Source organism: Dreissena polymorpha, chromosome 3 (genome assembly GCF_020536995.1).
Source record: "Dreissena polymorpha isolate Duluth1 chromosome 3, UMN_Dpol_1.0, whole genome shotgun sequence".
NCBI classification, from domain to species: domain Eukaryota; kingdom Metazoa; phylum Mollusca; class Bivalvia; order Myida; family Dreissenidae; genus Dreissena; species Dreissena polymorpha.
The window spans coordinates 15290929-15318326 of record NC_068357.1 but is presented as its reverse complement, the minus strand read 5'-3'; the positions used below and the strand labels follow the sequence as shown (position 1 = coordinate 15318326).

Below are 27398 nucleotides of genomic sequence, written 5' to 3'. Positions count from 1 at the left end.
TGGTATTTATGGTATTTTTTATTTAAGGAAGTCTCTTCAGTACTAAAATCAAATTAAGGCAAAAAGTGTCGTCAATGATTAGCCTGTGCGGGCTGCAAATGCAAATCAGGGATGACACCGAAAAAAAAGGCTCAGTTTTCTCCAAACCAGGCTCAAATCAATGTGTTAAAGCTATAAATAACTATAAATTGAGTCGTGTTCTGAGAAAACTAGGCATAATGCATGTGTGTAAAGTGTCGTCCCAGATCAGCCTTTGCAGTCCGCACAGGCTAATCAGGGAAGACACTTTCTTTCTTAATTGGATTTTTGCTAAAAAGAGACTTCATTTCAACGAAAACTGTCATAAAAGCGGAAAGTGTTGTCCCTGATTAGCCTGTGCAGATTGCACAGGCTTATCTGGGGCAACACTTTATGCACATGCATTATGCCAAGTTTTCTCAGAACACAACTCAATTGTTCTGTAATTTACAGTTATTAGAAGGATTCGGGGGTAATAACATACTGTATTGTAAAGGTAAAATTTGATATCACATGCTGCACCTTGTTTCCCATGTAATACAACAAAAATTATCACAACTAATCTTATCTTACACATGTTTGATAAAACATAGTGAGCGTTTTCATTGGCTCTTTCACTGACCAACTGTACCGCGTTTCTTAGGTAAAATGACGTGAACAACATCAGGAAATAATATTTTGCACGAACCCTCATGTTTTTTAATACAAGACAAGTTTTCAATGTGCAAAAGCATCTGATATGAGAGCTGACACATTTTGTAACATCATACATGTACATTGTTTATTATTATTACAGCCTAATGAGTGAGAACATTTCCCGCTTTAATGGAATGATTTGTGTAAAGGAAGTCTCGTCTTAACAAAAATCCAATTTAGGCAGAAATTGTTGTCCCTGATTAGCCTGTGCCAAATGCATAGGCTAATCTAGGACGATACTTTATGCACATGCATTAAGAGGATTGTCCTAGAGTGAGGCTAATATATAATTCATTTGCAATCAATAGTAAAATACACATAGTACAGTAACAGAGAGCCTATCATTTAACAACATAAACTAAATCAAGCTCACGACAGTTACACACCGTTTCTTAACTAATTGAAGCTTCAACAGGTGGATATATTGTCTATTTAAGTGTGAGCAATACAACTTACAGATGTGTTTATATACAATTAGGTCTTTTTAGTGTGAAAAATGCAACATCCAGAAAAAGTAATCAAACAACAGAAGATTATTTAGTAATATATGCGAGCAGAACAACTCTATGCCATGGGACAACAATTAAGGAAAGACAAAACAAGAGGGCCTTTCAGGGTCCAGGTCGCTCACCTGAGATTCAAAGGAACTGGCCTGTTCTGTGCAGCCCAAGATGTCATTAGAACAATATGTTCTTACCAACTTACCAAGTCCATATAAGGAAAAATGCCCTGCCCACTGGTGGCCATGTTTTTCAAGCAACTGGAACCACTTTCGAACTTGTCCAAAATATCATTGGGACAAATCTTCTGACATAGTTTCATGATGATCGTACAATAAATATGGCTTCTAGAGTGTTAACAAGGTTTAACTATAGCTTTATAAGGAAAAATGCCACGCCCACTTGGCAGCGATGTTTTTCCACCAACCGGAACCATTTTTGAACTCATCCAAGATATCATTGGGACAAATCATCTGACCAAGTTTCATGATGATCGGACAATAAATGTGGCTTCTAGAGTGTTAACAAGGTTTTACAAAAGCATGATATATAGCCATATTACGAAAAATGCCCCGCCCCCTGGTGGCCATGTTTTTTAAGCAATTGAAACCATTTTCGAACTCATCCAAGATATCATTAGGATGAATCTTCTGACCAAGCTTCATGAAGATCGGAAAATAAATGTGGCCTCTCGAGTGTTAACAAGTTTTTACTAAAGCCATATACGGAAAAATGCCCCGCCCCCTGGCAGCCATGTTTTTCAACCAATCAGCATCATTTTTAACTCGTCCAAGATATTATTGGGGTGAATCTTCTGACCAAGTTTCATGAAGATCGGACATTAAATGTGGCCTCTAGAATGTTAACAAGATTTTACTATAGCCATATATAAAGCCATATAAGGAAAAATGCCCCGCCGCTTTGCAGCCATGTTTTTCAAGCAAACATAACCATTTTCGAACTCATTCAAGATATCATTGAGACCAATCTTCTGACCAAATTTCATGAAGATTGGACAATAATTGTGGCCTCTAGAGTGTTCACAAGGTTTTACTATAGCCATATATAGCCATATAAGGAAAAATGCCCCGCCCCTTGGCAGCCATATTTTTCAAGCAAACATAACCATTTCGAACTCATCCAAGATATAATCGAGACCAATCTTCCAACCAAATTTCATGAAGGTCGGACAATAAATGTGGCCTCTAGATTGTTAACAAGGTTTTACTATAGTTAATAAGGAAAACTGCCCTGCCCCCTGGGGGCCATGTTTTTTCACCGATCTGGACTATTTTCGAACTCGACCGAGATATCAACGAAACCAGTGTTTTGACCAAGTTTCATGATGATTGGGCAAAAATTGTGACTTCTGGAGTGTTCACAAGGTTTCTCTATAGCCATATAAGGAATACTGCCCCGCCCCCTGGTGGCCATGTTTTTCAACGGACCGGAACCATTTTTGAACTCAACCAACATATCATTTAGACAAACATTTTGACAAAGTTACATAAAGATTGGGCATCAAATGTGACAGTTCTACAGTGTACCCAAGTTGTTTTTTTTCTTTGACCTAGTGACCTAGTTTTTGACCCAGCATGACCCACTTTCGAACTAAGTCGAGGTATCAATGGGACAAATGTTCTGACCAAATTTCATGAAGATCAGACAATAAATGTGGCCTCTAGAGTGTTCACAAGGCAAAATGTTGACAACGGACGACGCACGCCGGACAAAATGCGATCACAAAAGCTCACCATGAGCACGTAGTGCTCAGGTGAGCTAAAAACAATCAGACTTAATGTATGGATTTATAAAACAAAATTGTCATTTTAACCAAGATAAAACTCTGCTTATGCCAAGCTGGATCCATTCAAGAAGTCTTGCATACCTAAAAGTATCAAGCTAAGTTTACCAAAGGCTAGCACCTTCAGATTCTATACTCTAAATGTTCTAGGGAATGCCTTTTTAAATGTTTAAAGTGAAATAAAACATACACTTCAACACCGTTATTTCGAACACCGATAATCCGAAGTCACCGTTATTTCGAAGTATTTTTCCGGTCCCGATTTTGGTTCTTCTTTGTTTAATGTAAAATTTCATTGTTAATCCGAACTTCGTTTAACCGAAGAAATCGTTAATTCGAAGTGATATTTTCGGTCCCAACACTATAATTCGCACCTAATTATCAATCTTTAATCCGAAGTCAAAACTGCAAAATACTGAGCGTAATTTCACACCTTTGTCGTGGCGCGTCAAAAGCCGATAATTACACCTTTGTCGTCTGCGCGAACGCCGGTGTTCAGAGAGACATCGCGTATTATTTAAAAAAAAAGGTTCATTTCCGAAAATGTATTCATATGTATGTATGTCTGATAATTTGTGCTATTCGTTTTATTTTATATGTTCTGTAAATAGAGAAAAATAAAAACAAGATACAGAATCGTTTTATTCCCCCGTTTGTTACTTTCTTTTACCGTTTGTTACGGTTCTTCAATCCGTTAATTCATTTCCGAAAATGTATTCATCTGTATTTACATGTATGACAATTTGTGCTATTCGTTATATTTTATATGGTCTGATAATTTGTGCTATTCGTTATATTTTATATGTTCAGATAATTAGCGCATATTCATTATATTTAATCTGTTCTGTACTTACAAAAACTTAAAAAGAAGAACAAGAATCGTTTTATTCCTTCGTTTGTTACAAGTAGAAATCTATTGCAATCTGACTAGTTTACTTTTTTTAAGTAAACAATTATTAATAGTAGCGTTGAACTGAACCATGCGAATTCCACAACGTTTTATTATTACAGAATCCTCAGAAGTCGTCTGTCAAATGTTTATTTCGAATTATCGTTAATCCGAAGTTTTTTTAACGGTCCCGACGACTTCGAAATAACGGTGTTGAAGTGTATAAACATATTGATAACCAGGAATTTGCATGGAACTGTTGTATGTGTTTGAGACTTGATCACATGCTTCTTCTACACCAAGCAGGCCCTTAAAATATGTTGTCACTAAGACAAGTTTTTCTAAATTCTCAATTAAAAACATTACAAACACTTCATTAATTTCCAGTTTAAATAGATGACTTTCAAAAATGAACATTTATTTGAGACATTTTCTCTCGTGGTATTTTGCTTCTTTGAAAATAATGGATACATTCTTTTTTAATTTATGACATTTTTTTAAAGCCATTTCACTAAACTGTGAACAAGTCCATTCACATTTCAATAGTTTCATGTTCAACTCCACTTAGACATTATCAGGTTCATGCATACATTTGTGTAACATGTTAGATTAAGAAGTGCATGGCTTTTATTATCAATCTTGATTGGTGAAATCTTTTTTAATCAACTGAACATAAATGTATCTCATTTATATCCCTAATGAATAAATTTATCTAAAACAGTTACATTTTGAAAACCAACCTATTGTCAAAAGCCTAAGCAGTTAAAGATCAAATAATGTTATACCAAACAAAATTTATGGCAGATAATAACATACCATTAAATGTTTTTTGATCAATAAAATATCCACCATTCAATTATGCTGCAGGGATGGCTTCAAACTAGATCTTTAATTAGAAGTACATCAAATATTGGAAGCTTCAGTCATAAACCTGTATATACAATGCCACTAATAAGTGTTTAATACTTGTCTTACTTCAATAGTTTAAAAACTCAATTGCTTTATGAACTCATGTAAATGTATACCCACAACCCGATAATGGTTGACTTGGGTGCACACTGTACAACTTGTGGATCACATGATCACAGTAACTATGCTATACAAAAACACACATATAAGAATTTTACATTTCCATAGTAATCAATTATTAATAATCAGATAAAAACTAAAGTTTCTGATATGACTAAAGAAATTGTAACATGACTGGTATAAGACTCCTGTGATTATTTTTAATTATACATTTCAAATAATGTAAAAAAAAAAAGTATGCAGTTTCAATAAATGTTCTTGTTGAATTGTTTACAGAAAATTTCACAAGAGCTTTGTCACAGACATGACATATATACCACCACGTGCTGCATTTACACAGACTATTTTGCATGTTGTCTGCACAAAACAAGTGAATCTAATTTATGGCTATTTTAAGAATTATTATGCCATTATCATTTATGGCCATTTTGACCTTTGAACTATTGAATTCTTTCGCATGGCACGCCCTCCAATGACTGTGAACAAAGTTAATGTACAGAGTCATTTTAAAATCTCAAAATGAATGACATAGTTATGGCCCAGACAAGCTCATTTATGGCCATATTTCACTTTTGAACTCCAAGTGTGACCTTGACCTTGGAGATATCGACGCAATTCTTTCGCATGACACATCGTCCAATGATTGTGAACAAATGTACAAAGTAATTTTAAAATCTCACAATGAATGACATAGTTATGGCCCGGACAAGATCATTTATGGCCATTTTTGACCTTTGAACTCAGAGTGTGACCTTGATGTTGCAGATATCTACGTAATTCTTTCGTATGACACACCGTAAAATAATGGTAAACAAATGTGCCCAATGATTTTAAAATCTCACAATGAAACGACATAGTTATGGCCCGGACAAGCTCATTTATGGCCTTTTAACTCAAAGTGTGACCTTGCCCTTGGAGATTTTGACGTAATTCTTTCGCAGGACACACCTTCCAATGATGGTGAACAAATGTGCCAAATGATTTAACAATTACACAATGAACAACATAATTATGTCCTGGACAAGCTCATTTATGGTCATTTTTTACCTTTGAACTCAAAGTGTGACTTTGACCTTGGAAATATCAATGTAATTCTTTCGCACAACACACCGTCCAATGATGGTGAACAAATGTGCCAGATGATTTTAAAATCTCACAATGAACAACATGGTTATGACCTGGACAAGCTCATTTATGGCAACTTTTTACCTTTGAACTCAAAGTATGACGTTCACCTTGGAGATATAGACGTAATTCTTTCGTGCGACACACCGTCCATTTATGGTGAACAAATGTGCCAAATGATTTTAAAATCTCATAATGAACGATATAGTTATGGCCCGGACAAGCTCATTTACGGCCCAACAGACTGACAGACAAACCGACAAAGTGGCTCCTATATATCCTCCATTACCAATGGTAATGGGGGTATAATAAGTAACCCTACTGATAACACTAAACAATTCTGCAAATGTATACAAGTTCAGTTTAATATAAAAGGATTGGACCCCCACTTGTATTGACTGGACCCCAAAATATGGGCTGTGCTCTGTGAAAAAGGGGTCATATGCATGTGCGCAAAGTGTCGTCCCAGATTGCAGTCCGCACAGGCTAATCAGGGACTAAACTGTCTGCTTTTATGATATTTTCTGTTTAAAGAAAGTCTCTTCTTGGCAAAATTCCAGTATAGGTCGAAAGTGTTTTTCCTGATTAGCCTCTGTGGACTGGACATGTTAATCTGGGACAACACTTTATGCACATGTATTTAACCCCCTTTTCACAATGCAAAGTCCATTTCTATGACTCCTTTGCACCCTGAAATTAAGCTTTGATGCAAATCCATGCTAAAGATTACCGTATGTTTAACTTTATTTTCATGCACAAATGTACAATATGTTAATGTACCATTTACATGCACTAAAAATAGGAGCCAAATGAATCGAGTAGAGGACTGTGAGTACAAAAGGCAGTACCTTCAATAGTAGTACATACATAAATACTGTAAATGTCTCTTTAAATGTCAGGAATTTGAAATTGTTAAATTGGTCAACAAGCCACAAACAAGTTTTGCTCTGCAACTTGAAAGTGTCATTAGCTAAGCTTCACAACGTCATAACTATACAAGATTGCTACTAAGGTAGCAGTTGAAAGCTCAAATGAGGCATGCAACAGTTATATTCACAATTGCACCAATTAGGGACATAACCCATCAAAATCATAACAAACTTAACCCTTTTGGCATCACAGTCACATACATTTGTGTATTTGCAAAATGTAAGCATTACATAACCTATTGCAATTATTATACTTTACATTTGATTGAATCCCCAGCTTGTCTAATGTTTATCTCAAATCTTTGGTAATAAATTCAAGAAATAAAAATGAAAATTATAGTTTTGTTACTTTCTCTGCATCAAAAATGATGTCGACCTTTAAATTTCCAATAATCTTACTTCATTAGAACACAATTTCCATCTGTTTATAAAATATTTTCTTAACTGTTGACTTTGATGAGAAAGGTCAAATTACTAGGAGCAGTGCCAAAATCTACGCGAACCCTTCATAAAATTTGCTCTTTACTCAGTCTTCACTTGCCATTACCATGCACATACCGTTGCAAGTTCTCGACTAGCGCACACAAAGTTGTAGAACTCAATGTTGACCATATCGTTGCCATATGCGATGGTCACTGTCTTGTCCTCCAGGGGCACATCAGACGGACCAATCAGGCAGGTCTCGCGCAGTTTGCCATCCTGTCAAACAGCAAAATTATGTTTTGTTAAAATTCTGGGAAAATGAGGCTTAATACTTGTGCGTAAAATAGCGTTCTAGATTAGCTTGTGCAGTCCACACAAGCACTTCACGGAAGAGGCAGTCTGATTGGTATGGTACATTAAGTTTAAAGGAAGTCTCTTCTAATAAAAAATCCAGTTTAAGCATTAGGCAGAAAGTATTGAGAATTAAACCCCATTTTTGTAAAGTGAAGCTCATATTTATTTTACACTGATTGCTTTGAAAGCCTAAAGCAGAGACGCTCCTTTATCCTTTTCCTGGGAAGAACCTGAATTCCTGAGGACTTAAGAGAATTAATGGAACCTTCTGATCGCTAGGTGGACACAATATCCATTATGCAACCGCATATTATTCGTAGTGAGTAAACAGAAGTCACATAAAACCTTAGTCGCAACACTTCAAACTTATAGTGATGGGAGTCAATGTACATGAATTAGGCAATCAGCTAAAGTTTTTGCATGTATGCTATGACCATAACATAGACCACAGACAAGAATTGTTTTACTTCCAGGGAAGCCACCAACAGCGATCCGAAGAGGCAAAGCAGGCTAGATAAGTGCTATCAAATTCAGTTTAACCCATTTATGCCTAGCGTCTTCAAACAAGAGGGCCTGAAAGGCCAAAAGTCGCTCACCTGAGATTCAAAGGAACTGACCTGTTCTGTGCAGCCCAAGATGTCATTAGAACAAAATGTTCTTACCAACTTTCATGAGTAGTGAACACCCTGGCAGCCACGTTTTTCAACAAACCAGAACCATTTTCATACACATCCAAGATACCATTTAAACAAATATACTGACAAAGTTTCATGAAGATTCATAAGTCCATATAAGGAAAAATGCCCCGCCCACTGGCCATGTTTTGCAAGCAACTGGAACCTTTTTCGAACTTGTCCAAAATATCATTAAGACATATCTTCTGACAAAGTTTCATTATGATCGTACAATAAATACGGCTTCTAGAGTGTTAACAAGGTTTAACTATAACTATATAAGGAAAAATGCCATGCCCCCTTGGCGGCCATGTTTTTCCACCAACCGGAACCATTTATGAACTCATCCAAGATATCATTGGGACAAATCATCTGACCAAGTTTCATGATGATCGGCAGTGTTCAATCTGGGCCAGATTGCTGGTGGGCCAATGGCCCATCAGCCATAAATTTAGTGGGCTATTTAAAGATTTTGTAGGGGCCACCTGATTATTGGATTTATGGTCACTACCAGCTGCATGTCTATTCAAAGTACTTGTCCAAAAATTCGAACAGCAGTTAACAAACATGTTACTTTTACTTATACTATGCTTTTTACAAATGTCACAAAACATTAAAAAACAATTGTCATCGTACGACAACCACATAAATCTCTTCTCTAACCAACCCTTCTGGAATTTATGATCATCTACATTTTCCGAAGGTTTCATTTGTTCGCTTGAACCAGCAGACGATGTAGGCCAACTCGCTTCAACTGAAGCATCTGCTGTTTTTCCAATCCACCTTCCTAATCAGAAGTCCTTTCCCTTTCCCTTGTTTTTTTTGTTTTTTAAAAATTGTAGGAGAGTTCGTCTCTCGGTGCTCTCCTTTCCTGCTTTATGCTTTGATATGTTTAAACACTTTTTTTTTTATTAAAAACGTTTGAAAATCGCAACAAAATATGTTGACAAATGTTTTCAACACTTTCTGATGACGTATACACAGTTTGCTGACATGTGACATCTATCAACCAATGGAAGTGCAGGATTCAACACAGTGCTCCCGCGGTAGCCAAGCAACGGTTATTTTCCACCTACATTTCGACTCAGCAGACCAGTGTTTAGAATTCGCAATACAATTCCGTCGCTTTGTTTTTTATAATCAAATCTCCACTCATATAATTTTTAATGCGCCAATTATATTATGTATGCGCCCGAATGGCCCACTGATATCATTTAGATTGCGCCCATTAATATTTCGATGCGGGAATCACGCAATGGCGCTGCCCAGAATGAACACTGGATCGGACAATAAATGTGGCCTCTATAGAGTGTTAACAAGGTTTTACTAAAGCATGATATATAGCCATATTAGGAAAGATGCCCCACCCCCTGGTGGCCATGTTTTTTAAGCAACCCAAACCATTTTCCAACTCATCTAAGATATCATTAGGACAAATCTTCTGACCAAATTTAATGAAGATTGGGCAATAAATGTGGCCTCTAGAGTGTTAACAAGGTTTTACTATAGCCATATATAGCCATATAAGGAAAAATGCCCCACCCCATGGCAGCCATGTTTTTCAAGCAAACGTTACCATTTTCGAACTCATCCAAGATATCATACAGACAATTCTTCTGACCAAATTTCATGAAGATTGGACCATAAATGTGGCCTCTAGAGTGTTAACAAGGTATTACTATAGCCATATAAGGAAAACTGCCCCACCCCTGGCGGCCATGTTTTTTCACCGATCTGGACCATTTTCGAACTCATCCGAGATATCAATGAAACCAATGTTTTGACCAAGATTCATGATGATTTGGCAAAAATTGTGACTTTTAGAGTGTTCACAAGGTTTCTCTATAGCCTTATAAGGAATACTGCCCCGCCCCCTGGCGGCCATGTTATTCAACGGACCGGAAACATTTTTGAACTCAACCAATATATCATTTAGACAAACATTTTGACAAAGTTACATGAAGATTGGGCATCAAATGTGACTTCTACAGTGTTCACAATGTTTTTCTTTTTTTTGACCAAGTTTTTGACCAAGCAGACCCAGTTTCGAACTCAGTCGAGGTATCAATGGGACAAATGTTCTGAACAAATTTCATTAAGATCAGACAATAAATGTGGCCTCTAGAGTGTTCATAAGGCAAAATGTTGACGACGCACGACGGACAAAAGGCGATCGTGCTCAGGTGAGCTAAAAAGTCCTTGGCAAACAGCGTAGACCCAGATGAGACGCCGCATGATACGGTGTCTCATCAGGGTCTGCGCTGTTTGCTTAAAGAAATTTCTGTAATAAATATTCTAAATATAGAAATAAATATACTAGACATCCCTTATTTTGGAAATAAATGGATCCCATTTAAAAGGATGGGAGAGTCCACTCGGCATAAATGGGTTAAATCATGGAACAGTCATCTCATAGTATAATGGTTTGGATCTTTAATCAGTATCGTAATGTCAACATCTAAAGCCCAAGCCGGAGCCCTTAGATTAAAATTAATATAAAAATTGTTTTTGGAAGGATAATGAAAATCCTAAGAAGGTGCATGCTGTGATGTTATTATCAGGACAGTGGAAATTACATACAACTTATTTAATATTTATACATAATAACACATAAATGACACTTGTTATGGTTGCTTTAATCAGTGTGATTTATTTCAACTCGACTAATATTAATTTAAAATTTTAATTATATAGGACAATGCAAAACTAGAGCTTTGTCACAGACATGACGTATACCTCCACATGCCGCATTGACACAGACTATTTTGCATGCTGTCTACACAAAACAAGAGAATCTAATTTATGGCGATTTTTAAGAATTATTCCATTATCATTTATGGCCATTTTTTACCTTTGAACTCTTGAATTCTTTTGCATGACATGCCGTCCAATGACTGTGAACTTTTTAAAAATTAATGTACAGAGTCATTTTAAAATCTCACAATGAACGCCATAGTTATGGCCTGGACAAGCTCATTTATGGCCATTTTTAACTTTTGAACTCCAAGAGTGACCTTGACCTTGAAGACATCAACGTAATTCTTTTGCATGACACATCATCCAATAGTTGTGAACAAATGTACCGAGTAATTTTAAAATCACACAATGAATGATATAGTTTTGGTCCGAACAAGATCATATATGGCCATTTTTTACCTTTGAACTCACAGTGTGACCTTGATGTTGCAGAAATCAACGTTATTCTTTCGCGCTACACACCGTCCAATGATGGTAAACAAATGTGCCAAATGCTTTTGAAACCTCACAATGAACAACATAGTTTTGGCCCGGACAAGCTCATTTATAGCCATTTTTGATCTTTGAACTCAAAGTGTGACCATGACCTTGGAGATTTTGACGTTATTCTTCAGCGCGACACACTGTCAAATGATGGTGAACAAATTTGACAAATTATTTTAAAATCTTATAATAAATGACAAAGTTATGGCCCTTACAAGCATTTGACCTTTGAACTCCAAGTGTGACCTTTACCTTGGAGATATTGACGTACATTTTTTGCATGACACACCGTCCTGTGATGGTGAACAAATGTACCAAGCCATTTTAAAATCTAACGATAAATGACATAGTTATGGTCTGGACAAACTTTCTGTTTAAAACGCAAGAAGTGACCCCGTAACCTAGTTTTTGATCCAGCATGACCCATATTCAAACTTGACCTAGACATCATCTAGATACAACTTGTGACCAAGTTTGGTGAAGATCAGATGACATTTCGGGACAAAACAACAGACTGACCCACAGACCGACCAAGTGACTCCTATATAGCCCCCATTACCAATGGTAATGGGGGTATCGTAATAGCAATACCTAACTACTTATACATATAAGTTACACTGTAACTCCAATATAGTGCGGTCCGTTATAACGCTGTGTCCAATATAACGCGGGGGGGATCCTTGGATCCCGTTTTTTTCTCCAACCTTCCATTTATGATTCAAATCCATGTTATGTAACTTCATGTATTCTCAGAAAATTCAAAGAAGCCGGCGATCACAGCTTGATTGCTTTTTTATCCGTCCGTTTAACTGATTTTAATCAATAAGAGGTTAAACGACACTCGACAGCTAATTGGTGTTAATCTGTTGTGTAATGTCACTAAAGGTGTGAAAACTCACGAGTCCGTGTTTATTACATGTATTTCCTTTCAGAGCGGTTCGGTGCGCTAATTTCAATAAGGCAAGTGCAAGTGGAATAATTATCAAAGTAAAGTTATTTAAAACGATAACCTGTTTATGTTTTGTATTTATCATGTATTGTATTTCATTGTATAAACTATGGCTGTGTAAGTGTGTTATCGTTTATTATATGCTACAAATGCTTGATAAATAAAAATATCGTTGTGTGTGTTTAATGTTTCAGTACGTATACGAAAAATAAATTAAACAATCCTGACGATTTATTTTCATGCTAACACAGTGTAATAGTTAACAGAGATGCACTTAAATTTTTGCCCGTCAACAAAAAGTCCACGGTTAGCACGTTTTTTACATGCTGAGTATGACGCAATAAATCATCTCTTTGTACATGTATCGTATTGCATTCAATCTAAATTTAAATTCACTCGTCCAATGAAAGCTGTGTCCCATAATGCACTGTACTAATTTTTCTGAAAAAATGGCGTAGGCATATGAATTTGTTTACGAAATTCGTAAACATATTTCTTGTCATAAATGTTTAACATTATTTTTTCGTAAGTGATGTTGTAGTTATATTGGATTATCGGATAAATGTGCACAGCGGTATGTATACTGTTATCGTTCGATTCGGTTTATATGCATGTATTTGCGAATGACAATACACAGGACCTATATTAAAGGCTATACTATACCTGTTTTTATAGCCCCCTTAAATAAATAAGCTCAAAACTTATAACGCTGTTCGTTTATAACGCTGTTGCGTGGCTTGGACCCCGTCATCCGCGTTATATTAAAGTTACAGTGTATTTAAATATACAAACATATTTTTGAGGGGATTACGCCCCTTAAATATTATGTTGTTTTTTTTACAAATTAGGTCCCTTTGACATACCTTGGGTACTTTTGCATATTTGCCAGTGCGAGTGTCTCTGATGTAGGAAATATCCAGACAATCCATGTCCTGCAATATAAGTAGAAACATGTAGATATACATCAAACATCATTAACCCATTAATGCCTAGCGCCTAGAAAAAAGGCCTTGGTAAACAGCGTAGACCCAGATGATACGCCGCATGATGCTGCGTCTCATCAGGGTCTGCGCTGTTTGCTTAAAAGAATTTCTGTAATAAATATTCTAAATATAGAAAAAAATATTCTAGACATCCCTAATTTTGAAAATAAATTGATCCAATTTAGAAGGATGAGAGAGTCCACTAGGCATAAATGGGTTAAGTTGCCCACTATTAGCTGAAGTTAGAATAAAATATCAAATATAGAAGAAAAGACTACATCCCATTGGTCAGTTCATGCAGTTCAAAAAGAAATATGTACATACAGAATGTTCCAGATTAGTCTGCACAGGCTAATCAGGGACAACACTTCCCACCTAAACAGGATTTTTGTTTAGAAGGGACCTCTTTTAAGAAAACCCCATTAATGAAATCATGATTAGCCTGTGCGGTCTGTTGATCAAGCTAGTCAGTAATGTTTGTATGGTTTCATTTAAAAACAAGAAACCGTCGGAGACGGGTGATGCTCCCCAAAGGTTTTTTGTCACAATATTGCACTATATATTCAGATAAAAGGAAACGTCTAGAGGGCACAGTAGTTGGGGGGACACAAATTTTTTTTATAGAAAAGGGCCATAACTCAGTGAAAAATCATCCGAACAGAACCTGCTGATAATATGCACATCTCCTCTTGGTAGTTAAGCTTCCCATAAAGTTTCATTGAATTCTGGTCATTAGTTGCTGAGAAATAGCCCGGACAAAAATTGTGCACGGACGGACAGACAGACGGACAGACAAAGCGGCTAAATTTGGGGGAGCATAAAAATCCTAAAACTATCTTTAAAAATGTGCATTCTAATTTTGATGTCATCTTCTAACTCCACATAACAGCGTTCATTAATTGATGTTAATAAAGAAAATGTACATGTATGCTTCATTCACCCCAGAAAATTATGTGTCAGATTAGTTCATATTCAGAGAAAGATAAAAACAAACACAGAAAAGAGAAGAACGAAAACATTTTCCAACCAAAACTATGGTGGCATATGTCTCCATAAGGTAACTGTATACATCTCAGGAAAATTACATTATCTTTTCAATATAGAACTTACATGTAGTATCATATCAGTTGCACCTGCATGTGATAACAATTTAAAAATCAAAATATTTTTAGAAAAACTAGTTTCATCAGAACATAACCAATATTTTGCCAACATATATTTCTACCAAAGCGACATAATATCAACCCGTGTGAAAGATGTCGAACCTGAGACATTGCCAATAAAATTTGCTGAGGTCTAATATTATTCCCAAAACTGACGCCATGTGACAAAACAAAAACAATATGCAAAACATTGTTTTTGTTTAAAGGGATCTTCACGGTTTGGTAAATTGACAAAATTGAAAAAAGTTGTTTCAGATTCGCACATTTTCGGTTGAGTTATGATATTTGTGATGAAACATTATTACTGAACATTTGCCATGGTCTAATATAGCCATTATATGTATCTTTTGAAGATTTACAAACCTAAAAATTATAAAGCGTTGCAACACGAAATGATTGAATAATTTGGAGAGTTCTGTTGTTGTCGTTTAAATTTGTGAAACTACGAAGATTACTTATATAAGGTATAAAATACGCATCTTATGAATGATTGACAGGATAGCTCAGTTGGCTTACCGGTATGCGTTTTTACTTCAGGATTCCGGGGGTCACTGTTTCAAGCCCTGCTGCGGTCTATTTTTTTTTCCTTTTTTATTTTTATTTTTGATTTTTTACTGGAGCTTTAAAAATTTAATGTTTACATTTAACAATATAAAGCATTTAATGACAAACTTCAAAACATGACAAAATCAGTGAAAAGGCCCCTTAAAAAAGGAAAACGAAACTGGTAATATGTACACATACAGACTTGTTTGTGTTAATTTTCTTTGATTGTTAAACGATTAAATGAAACGGAAATTATTTTGTGTGAACTGTAAGAGTACTAGTGCTTTATATTGCTGTTTATAATAACTTGTAATGTATAAAAAAAATCACAAAGCTTTCTTCCCTTTTAATTATAAACAAGGGACAAAATTGTCGCAAAACCAGGTTTTCATTGTGAAAAAAAAATCTGATAAAGAGAGAAAACTCAAACTGAACTTTTGAAATGAACAAACAAAATTAACCCCCTTTGTAAGTTTGTTTTAAAAAAATATATATTTTTAGTCGTGGCGACCTTGACATTGGAGATATTGACGTGATTCTTTCGTGCGACACACCGTCCCATGATGGTGAACAAATGTGCCAAATGATTTTAAAATCTCACAATGAATGACATAGTTATGGCCAGGACAAGCTCATTTATGGCCATTTTTGACCTTTGAACTCAAAGTGTGACCTTGGAGATATCGACGTAATTATTTCGCGCGACACACCGTCCAATGATGGTGAACAAATGTGCCAAATGATTTTAAAATCTGACAATGAACGACATAGTTATGGCCCGGACAAGCTTGTTCCGCCCGCCCGCCAGCCAGCCCGCCCGCATTCGCCAATCTAATAACCAGTTTTTTCCTTCGGAAAACCTGGTTAAAAAAACATGTTTTAATAGAACAGGTTTCAATTTAGTTGTTATTTAACTACCGTATATTAAGAATTGTTAAATATTTTAAACCCCATAATAATAAAAATAAAATTATATACAAGTATTTTCTATTGTTTGGTAAGAGGAACAACGTCCGGTAACCCCATGTCCTGTAAGATTGTTTTGCCTTTAACATGGGTTGATAATATCCGTGAAGAAAATCGATAAAGTTATGCAGTCCTATGCAGTGACAGACTCTACTTAACGGTAATGGTAATCAGATTTAAGTTGCACAATGACTTCAAAAAAGCATTTTTTATTATAGGTTTTTCAGATGCAAGATGATAAAAATTAATGTATGTGAATTCTGCATGCATGATTTCACAACTCAAAATGAAAGTTGATGAGCAAAATTGTAACATGGAAATTTGAAAATTAATTAAAAACTTGCTAAAAAATATTGCAAAACTTAACAAGAGGGCCTGAAAGGCCCAAAGTCGCTCACCTGAGATAACAAGATATTATTGAGACAAATCTTATGACCAAGTTTCACGAAGATCAGAAAATAAATGTGGCCTCTGGAGTGTTAACAAGGCTTAACTATAGCCATATAAGGAAAAATGCCCTGCCCCCTGGCAGCCATGTTTTTCAACCAACCGGCATCATTTTTTAATTCATCTAAGATATTATCGGGATGAATCTTCTGACCAAGTTTCATGAAGATCGGACAGTAAATGTGGCCTCTAGAGTGTAAACAAGATTTTACTAGAGCCATATAAGGAAAAATGCCCTGCCCCTTGGAAGCCATTTTTTTCAAGCAAACATAATTATTTTCGAAATCATTCAAGATATCATTGAGACCAATCTTCTGACCAAATTTCATGAAGATTGGACAATAAATGTGGCCGCTACAGTGTTAACAAAGTTGTACTATAGCCATATATAGCCATATAAGGAAAAATGCCCCGCCCCTGGTGGCCATGTTTTTAAAGCAACCAAAACCATTTTCAAACTCATCCAAGATATCATTGGGATGAATCTTCTGACCAAGTTTCATGATGATCGGAAAATAAATGTGGCCTCTAGAGTGTTAACAAGGTTTTACTAAAGCCATATCAGGAAAATAGCCCCTCCCCTGTGGTGGCCATGTTTTTCAACCAACCGGCATCATTTTTGAACTCATCCAAGATATTATTGGGATGAATCTTTCAACGGAGTTTCATCAAGATCGGACTATAAATGTGGCCTCTATAGTGTTAACAAGATTTTACTATAGCCTTATATAGCCATATAAGGAAAAATGCCCCGCCCCTTGGCGGCCATGTTATTCAAGCAAACGTAACCATTTTCGAACTCATCCAAGATATCATTAAGACAAATCTTCTGACAAAATTTCATGAAGATCTGGAAATGAATGTGGCCTCTAGAGTGTTAACAAGGTTTTACTAGAGCAATATAAAGAAAAATGCCCCACCCCCTGGTGCGCATGTTTTTCAACCAACCGGCATCATTTTCGAATTCGTCCAAGATATTATTGGGATGAATCTTCTGACCAAGTTTCATGAAGATCAGACAATAAATGTGGCCTCTAGAGTGTAAACAAGATTTTACTATAGCCATATATAGCCATATAAGGAAAAATGCCCCTCCCCTTGGCAGCCATGTTCTTCAAGCAAACGTAACCATTTTCAAACTCATCCAAGATATCATTGAAACCAATCTTCTGACCAAATTTCATGAAGATTGGACAATAAATGTGGCCTCTAGAGAGTCAACAAGGCAAATGTTGACGTCGCACAACGGACACTGCACGACGGACGACGGACAAAAGGCGATCACAAAAGCTCACCATGAGCACGTTGTGCTCAGGTGAGCTAAGAATAATGTAAAATTGAGCCTTGATCTATACATGTACTTAGTAAAAAGCCCCCTTTTCCCAGATTGAGGCTCAGTGGTCAGGGCAACAAATATGGATTGTTTATCGTTTTTACGATTTGTATTTGACAGAAAACGAATTGAAATAAAAATCCATCGTACAATAAACGATTACCAAATTGGAAAACGAATTTCAATCGGTTCTTTGTCGTTTCATTTTACCGATTCCCTCCGTACTGTGTTTGATTTGAATAATTATATTGTAACCTTTAGTGCGGTTGTAATATTAGTGAAAAGTTTATATGAACACCGTTTCAGAATGGTGTCTACATGAAAATGTTTTTCCATCGAAAAAAGTATGCGAAAATGTTGGCATCTAGTTCTGAGCGCGGACGTTCTACGAAAATTTCATTAGCGGCGTGCGCGCCTAATATGTTTCAATTTGTAACGCGAAACGAACCACCGGAAAAATCGTTGTAAAGAGTTTTTTATCGGAATTAATATCACAGGTTGTGATAGAATAGGCAAAATTCAGTGCAAAACACCGCAACGATTCAGTGTCGAAAAACACTTAACCACGTGGAAAAAGGAATTCCACTGGCTTGTCTTCATGGAGAGGGCTTTCAAATGCACCTTAAGTGTAACCGAACATTAAAAAGCTAATCTCATCCAGAAATAAAGGTAAGTTTTTTTATCAACTTTAAAAAAACTTTTTGACAAATTGATTTGAGGGAAAAAACTAATTGTTTCAAAAAGCTTGCAGTAAAAACAAATTGACATCAAATCTTATCTGTTGCCCTGAGTTATTTTACTATCAATGATCTTGTGTACAACTGGTCATCAGAATTAATATGTACCCTGCAGGTATTGGCAATTATTCTCTTGTTTGTAGCAGCTGTAGCTACATGCTTAGATATTTGCTACAATATAATGCAATTATATATGCTAGGTACAGCTGCTAAAAATGCAAGTGGTCATTAATAGGAACATGGACCAATCGAGACAGGTAATAAAAGACAGGCAATCTTGTAGACACAGATATGTCACATGTGAATTTCTAGATTTTTTTCCAATAATTTGCTTAACAATATAACCACAGCCCTGTAATTACATGCTATCTGTCCAACAGTTGCATCAAATTATATAATTGTCCAACACTTTGACATTAATGACTGAGTTTATGTAACTAATTAACGATCTACTGTCTAATTTTCATGTTAACATAGACATATTAACAGCAGTTTTTAAATAACAACTTCTAATCATGATGCTACAACTTCCTTTTTCATCTATGACATGAAATACTTTAGACAAACAAAAATCACACAAATGTAACAAAAAATACGAATATATATTCACAAAAGATTATATAAATTAATTTTAAACTGCTGACAATATAAATATGTATTTACTTTTGCAAAAATTGCTGGGCTGATGAAGGTGTGCGAAAGGATAATTAAGTTAAAATCACCTATACATTTTTTTTCTCAAACAAAAAAACTTGATAAAAATAATAAACAAAACAATATGAACTGAGCAATATTTTTTCATCAAAAATGAATTAGCTCCTACGGCAAACAGTCAACAAGAGGTTTTGCAACTTCAAAATAAGTACTTTTATCAAAGGAATTGTTGGCAAATATTATAATAGTTTTAGATCTCATGCGCAACTCCATTTTCAAACACTTTTGGACAATTTCATTGTAATTACATCCCATCCCCCTTTAGGCAACTTCTGAAAGTACAGCTTGTGGTTTCTCACAGTTTTTTGTTGTTTTATATTATATTTTTACTTAACAATTTACATCAGACTCATTATCAAGAGGGCATGAAAGGCCCAAAGTCGCTCACCTGAGATATAAAGGCACTGACCAGTTCTATGCAGCCCCAGATATCATAAACAAAATGTTCTGACCAAGTTTCAAGAAGAGTGAACTATAAATGTAGCTTTTAGAGTGCTTACAAGGTTTAACTATAGCCAAATATATATATAAATTTCCCACCCCCTGGCAGCCATGGTTTTTTTAACAGACCGGAACCATTTTCAAACACATCCAAGATATCTTTGAAACAAATGTTTTGACCAAGTTTCATGAAGATTGGATTATAAATGTGACTTTTAGAGTGTTAACAAGTTTTAACTATAGCCATATAAGGAAAAATGTCCCGCCCCCCTAGCAACCATTCTTTTCAATCAACCGGAACCATTTTAAAACTCATCCAAGATACCATTGGGACGAATCTTTTGGCTAAGTTTCATGAAGATCCGAAATAAATGTGGCCTCTTGAGTTTTAACAAGGTTTTACGTTAGCCATATAAGGAAAAATGCCCCTCCCCCTGGTGGCAATGTTTTTCAACAGACCAGAAGCATTCATGAACTCATATCAGATATCATAATAACAAATGTTCTGACTAAGTGTCATGAAGATTGGACAATAAAGGGGACTTTTATAAGAGTATGACAAGTCTAAACTATAGCCATTTATGGAAAAATGCCCCAACCCCCTGGCAGCCATGTTTTTGAAGCAACCACAACTATTTACGGGAATCCGGACAAACGGCACCCGGACAATCGGCACCCAGTGTTTTTTTGCGTATGCGGACAGTTGGCACCCTGTAAATTTGTCGACCCAGACAATCGGCACCCAATTTTTTTGTATATACGGACAAACGGCACCCTATTAAAGGCAATCGATAAAGCCCGTCAGCACCTTGTTAAACTAATTAATCTTATCCGCTAATTGGTTTGGTAAAAGAGATGATTAGAGATTAAATTCTGTCAACAAACTGTGTTATCAGACCAATATAAGTGTGGATTGATTAATGTTATATGCTAATTGGTTCTATAACAACTCTTAACAATTTACAAACAAAAGGGCCTGAAAGGCCCAAAGTCGCTCACCTGAGATAACAATATCATCTGACCAAGTTTCACAAAGATCGGAAAATAAATGTGGCCTCTAGAGTGTTAACAAGGTTTTACTATAGCCATATAAGGAAAAGTGCCCCGCCACCTGGCAGCCATGTTTTTCAACCAACCAGCATCATTTTTTAACTTTTCCAAGATATTATCGGGATGAATCTTCTGACCAAGTTTCATGAAGTTCGGACAGTAAATGTGGCCTCTAGAGTGTTAACAAGATTTTACTATAGCCATATAAGGAAAAATGTCCCGCCCCTTGGAAGCCATTTTTTTCAAGCAAACATAATCATTTTCGAACTAATCCAAGATATCATTGAGACCAATCTTTTGACCAAATGTAATGAAGATTGGAAAATAAATGCGGCCTCTAGAATGGTAACAAGGTTTTACCATAGCCATATATAGCCATATCAGGAAAAATGCCCGGCCCCTGGTGGCCATGTTTTTAAAAGAACCAAAACCATTTTCTAACTCATCCAAGATATCATTGGGACAAAGTTTCTGACCAAGTTTCATGATGATCGGAAAATAAATGTGACCTCTAGAATGTTAACAAGGTTTTACTAAAGCCATATAAGGTAAATAGCCCCGCCCCGTGGTGGCCATGTTTTTCAACCAACTCGTCCAAGATATTACTTTGATGATTCTTCTGACTGAGTTTAATGAAGATCGGACTATAAATGTGGCCTCTAGAGTGTTCACAAGATTTTACTATAGCCTTATATAGCCATATAAGGAAAAATGCCCCCCCCCCTTGGCGGCCATGTTTTTCAAGCAAACATAACCATTTTCGAACTCATCAAAGACATTATTAAGACAAATCTTCTGACAATATTTCATCAAGATTGGACAATAAATGTGGCCTCTAGAGTGTTAACAAGGTTTAACTATAGCCATATATAGCCATATAAGGAAAAATGCCCCGCCCCTTGGCAGCCATGTTTTTCAAGCAAAGATTACCATTTTTGTACTCATCAAAGATATCAGTGGGACAAATCTTCTGACCAAGTTTCATGAAGATGGGAAAATAAATGTGGCCTCTAGAGTGTTAACAAGGTTTTACTACAGCCATATAAGGAAAAATGCCCCGCCCCCTGGCGGCCATGTTTTTCAACCAACCGGCATCATTTTCGAACTCGTCCAAGATATTATTGGGATGATTCTTCTGACCAAGTTTTATGAAGATCAGACAATAACTGTGGCCTCTAGAGTGTTAAAGGGATCTTTTCACGGTTTGGTAAATTGACAAAATTGAAATAAATTGTATCAGATGCGCAAATTTTCGGTTTAGTTATGATATTTGTGAGGAAACAATATTACTGAACATTTGCCATGGTCGAATATAGCCATTATATGCATCTTTTGACGATTTAAGAACCTAAAGCGTTGCAACGCCAAACAATTGAATAATTTGGAGAGTTCTGTTGTTGTCGTTTAAATTTGTGAAACTACGAAGATTGCTTATATAACGTATAAAATACGCATCTTATGTATGCTTAGCAGGATAGCTCAGTTGGCTTATGCGTTTTTACTTCAGGATTCCGGGGGTCACTGGTTCGAGCCCTGCAACGGGCTACTTTTTTTTTCCTTTTTTAAATTTTATTTTTGATTTTTTACTGGAGCTCTTAAAATTTAATGTTTACATTAAATTTTTATCAATATAAAGCATTTGATGACAAACTTCAAAACACGCCAAAATCTGTGAAAAGGCCCCTTTACCAAGATTTCACAATAGCAATATATAGCCATATAAGGAAAAATGCCCCGCCCCTTGGCAGCCATGTTTTTCAAGCAAATGTAACCATTTTTGAACTCATCCAAGATATCATTGAAACCAATCTTCTGACCAAATTTCATGAAGATTGGACAATAAATGTGGATAATTATATAATTCCTAAACTTATGATTTCTCCCGATAACAGCAACTGCGAATGAAAATAAGCTTAATTAGAAGAACGAAAATGGAGACATTTCATAACAAACATGCAATTCATTACGACACGTAACGGTGTGCGAAGGTTGTGTTTGGAAAACTTAGCTTAATAATCAGCTGCTGACAACTTTAGGCGATTTGCTTTATTTTTAATTGATTATACATGTACTATTTGACAACAAATAAAATTACAGGATGGAAAGTACATTTGGCTTGCACTTTTCTTGCCCAAATATATGTATACAATATATAATTTGAAAACACCACAATACACGGAGATGGTACTTTTTATCGCAATGTCCGTCAGGTATTATACATATTATTCAATGTTCTTTGCGCTACAAAGTTTCTATCAAAAACTCAATACACGCATGCTTTCCATGGGTATACCTCAACCTTTTACATCGCCGCATAATTTTCGCGCTCTTTTGTCGGGAAATATACAGGATAACTATATAGGAAGCATTTGTAAACGTCGTGTTGACATTAAAAAATTGGAAGTGTGTTTTGGATAACAAACTATTGTTCTCATTTGTGAATTTTGGGATCCGCGAATCTCAGATATATCGGATATTTTTTGCAGCCCTAATTATCAGCATATGCGAGATAAATACATAGATTTAGCAAAAACATAGCCTTGCAGCTCAGTTTCCGTATGTAAAAGATGTATTTGCATTTGCTCTGACCTTCTCTACGCTAAATTCTCCTGTATCCGCAATTGTGTTTGTTTAGGTTTGAATTAACGTGTTGAATCATGCATATTTATTAGGTCGTTTTTGTACTTTACCGTACTCTTTACCATACTCGACCCCAAACTAAAAATCGCCATATCGTTGGTTTCAACCGGATTTTCAGTGATATCATCAATAAAAACACGTTTGTCCAAGTATACAATTAAATCGGGTGCCGATTGTTCAGTCGACAAATTTACAGGGTGCCGACTGTCCGCGTATGCAAAAAAACACTGGGTGCCGATTGTCCGGGTGCCGTTTGTCCTACAATCCTATGTTTGCAATCATCCAATATATCATTAAAACAAATCTTCTGAACAAGTTTCATGATGATTGGACAACAATTGTAGGCTTTAGAGTGTTAATAAGTTTTTACTAAAGCCAAATAAGGAAAACTGGTCTGCCCCCTGGTGGCCATGTTTTTTAAGAAACCGGAACCATTTTTGAGCTTTTCAAAGATATCATTGGCACAAATCTTCTGACCAAATATTATGAAGATTGGACAATAAATGTGGCCTCTATAGTGTTAACAAGGCAAATGTTGACGCCGCACAAAGCACGACAGACAAAAGGCGATCACAAAACCTCATCATGAGCACATTGTATTCAGTTGAGCTTAAAAAGTTTTATTTAAAAGTATTTTTTACCACACACATTGTTAAATACTGTAAAACCATTTACTACAATCATCAGCTTGAAACTATATTGTTGTTGTTTTTTAAATGCCTATTTTAAAAAAGAATTTGTGTCTGTTATTTTCCCGTTTGTTAGTTTTTTGTCTGCGACAAATCGCAATGGGGAGATAGGGTCATGTGGGAGTAGTCTGCAGGAGGTGAGCCCTGCAAATTAACTAGTCCATCGTTATGTGGTGATAATAACTAGTACATTGTTGTAATTAGCGAATACGTGGAAGTGAATGACCATTAACGAGTATTTGAAGAAACAAAAGTCAAATTATTATTGCGTTTATTGTCTTTGATCTGCAGCCTGTTGGCTGTTTAACCTGCAACATCCCTGTAAAACACAATACACAAATTTGGGTAATAAAGTTGTTAACAAATAGGGCTAATCCTAACTATTCTAACAAAACAAAGTTAATGCTATTTATACAGCTTTTATGTAATTGCGTTTTATGGTAAATGACAAGTGTCAGTGAAGTACACAGAATAATGGACTCCCATTGCATAATTTTATCAAGATTGAAAAACAGACACAGGACATGTGTGGATTACGTTGGATATTAACCCATTTATGCCTAGTGGACTCTCCCATCCTTCTAAATTGGATCAATTTTTTTCCAAAATTAGGGATGTCTAGCATATTTATGTCTGTATTTAGAATATTTCTTATAGATATTCCTTTAAGCAAACAGCGCAGACCCAGATGCAGTGCTCACTCTGGCCTTCAGAAAATAATAGCCATAATTTTTTTCCTTAAAAAAAATAATAGCCAAAACATATGCGGACTTTTCCGCAAAACGGTACTGAAGGCAAAAAGAAGGAAAAAACAATGAATCTCATTTTATCTTTGTTTTATTAAATGTATATCTATTGAATTTAAGTTATAATATATATATATAAATATACTTAAAACCAAGCATAATATCAGTGTGTCATTTTCTTATAAAATATTATCATGGCTTAACAATAAAGAATACAATCAATGTTGTGGGTGTGACTTAACAAACCAGATCTCAGCTACAGTTACATACACATAAGAATTAAGGGAAGAGGCCCCAACCCACCCAGAGCCCTTACTAATTATACTATTTTTTATAGTTTTTCAGATTGCAATTTTTAGTGAATACAACTCGAAATATTATAAAACACACCTTCCGTATCACCGCATGTGTATTCGTCATTCTATTTTTGCTATTATGAACTTCGAAAATAAATCATAATCGACGAAAAAAATACAGTATCCGAAAACGGTAATCCGAAAAATTGTACGCGTTTTGCGCATGAAATATGCATAATATAAAATATTAATATGCATAATCTAAAATATGCATATCGTTCGACAACTTTATCTCCTAATACGACGTTTGCCATCGGCCGCAATATTGTAGGCAGAGGCCAATGTCAATTGTAAATGATTTATTCCAAAAATAACACTTTCGCAATGCCGATCATGTTTACATCAATTAACGTCACAGCGCGTGAGTTAAAATACACCACCTCAGTGTAATTCTAAACACGTGTTTCGTTAAAATTAGCTGGCCATGGCATATGCCGGGTCCCTTTGAACTGGGAAAACCAGGTTACCTGGTTAAAAATTGAAATCATTATATTAAAGCAGACGACAAATAGCGGTAATTACGGGGATAATTAGTTGATGGCGATTAAATAATTATTTCATCAAGCAATGTTCAACGTAATCTAAATGCAGAAAAAAGGAGTGAAAAACAAAACCAGCCGACAATATAAGCGGCGATTTCATGACAATTAAATAATAATTGGCGAAACAATTAACAAAGATCTAACAGTTACCGATAATTGGTAAAGCACGGGGAGATTAAAAACGTTTTTACCGAAATATATCACTGATGTCGGACACTGATTGAGAAAAACGCTCTAGGCCACAATGGCGCAGAAGTTATTGACACGTGTATGACAATACACAGGGTCGAGTGTGTACACAGGTAATCTCGTTATTGATTTTTCCTGCTTGAGGGCCCGATTAGCAGGCGTTTCGCATTCGCCGGACAACATTTAGAGGCAATTTGTATTTTGATGTAGGAGGATAAAATAATCGCCATTTTTTCTAGACAATTTTAAGAAATAATAGCCAGTTGGATAAAATAATCGCCATTGGCGATAATGTCTGGCAGCAGCGTGAGCACTGCAGATGAGGTGCCACATCATGTGGCGTCTCATCTGGGTCTACGCTGTTTGCCAAGGCCTTTTTTCTAGACGCTAGGCATAAATGGGTTAATGTCTTTCATGCATATTGTAATTCAGTCTTAATTTTTTTTAAACATTTGACATAATTTTTGTTATGAACTTAAATTCGTCAGTCGGTTTATTGACAAAATATAGGAAAATTAATGCCTGGCAAATAATAATTGCTTCACAGTAATGCAAAACATTACCTGCCTTAAATTAAGGTTTAAAGCAATGTCAAATTACCGCAGAATTTTGTTGTTTACAAAAAAGGCATACAAGTGAAAAATGGCCATGAAAACTAGTGAATGTACCTAGGAAAAGAAACTCATACCAGAATTGAAGCAAATAGATGAAAGTGCTAAGCCTGTATGCAGGATCAACAATGGATGCTTACAAAAATGTCAATCAATGTAAATTTGTCAGCAAAATTTTCAAAATGTCACCAAGAGCACAGGCGTTTTGTTCGAGATTTTTTTAAAGTAGCCTTTAATATTGCCATGCCTAAATGTATGATAAGGGCAATGCATATTGATCACATACATGTACAATGACAAGACTGGTCTATTGTGAAATATAATATCAGTATTTCGTAATCCTTAATACAATGGGCTATTGGCAATCTTGAAAACATTTTTACCATGTACACAAAGAATGATTTTTTATTAAAATTTACAACCTGTGTATTGTATAAAGAATGTGTCCAAGTACGATGTTATTAACTGTGGAAAGTACTTGTCAACAAAAAAATAGCTATTGAATCAAACAATTTATATGTGTTTTTATAAATATTTACAAACTGTGTACTGTGTTTCAAAAAATATTTACAAGTATAAATACCTGTACTATGATATTTACTGTGGACAGTACTT

At 35.7% G+C, this 27398-nt stretch overlaps 1 protein-coding gene across 5 annotated transcripts in view; it reads right to left on the bottom strand.

The window, feature by feature from the left end:
- The window catches only part of LOC127873054 (1-phosphatidylinositol 4,5-bisphosphate phosphodiesterase beta-1-like), a 167791-nt gene that overhangs the window by 125496 nt on the left and 14897 nt on the right, over positions 1-27398 (bottom strand). For all 5 annotated transcript variants that reach the window (XM_052416621.1, XM_052416622.1, XM_052416618.1 and 2 more), the window contains exons 3-4: positions 13494-13562; positions 7549-7689 (exon numbers count right to left, since the gene is read on the bottom strand). In XM_052416621.1, the coding sequence (XP_052272581.1) occupies positions 7549-7689; positions 13494-13562 (210 nt within the window). The remainder of the gene's footprint in view (positions 1-7548; positions 7690-13493; positions 13563-27398) is intronic.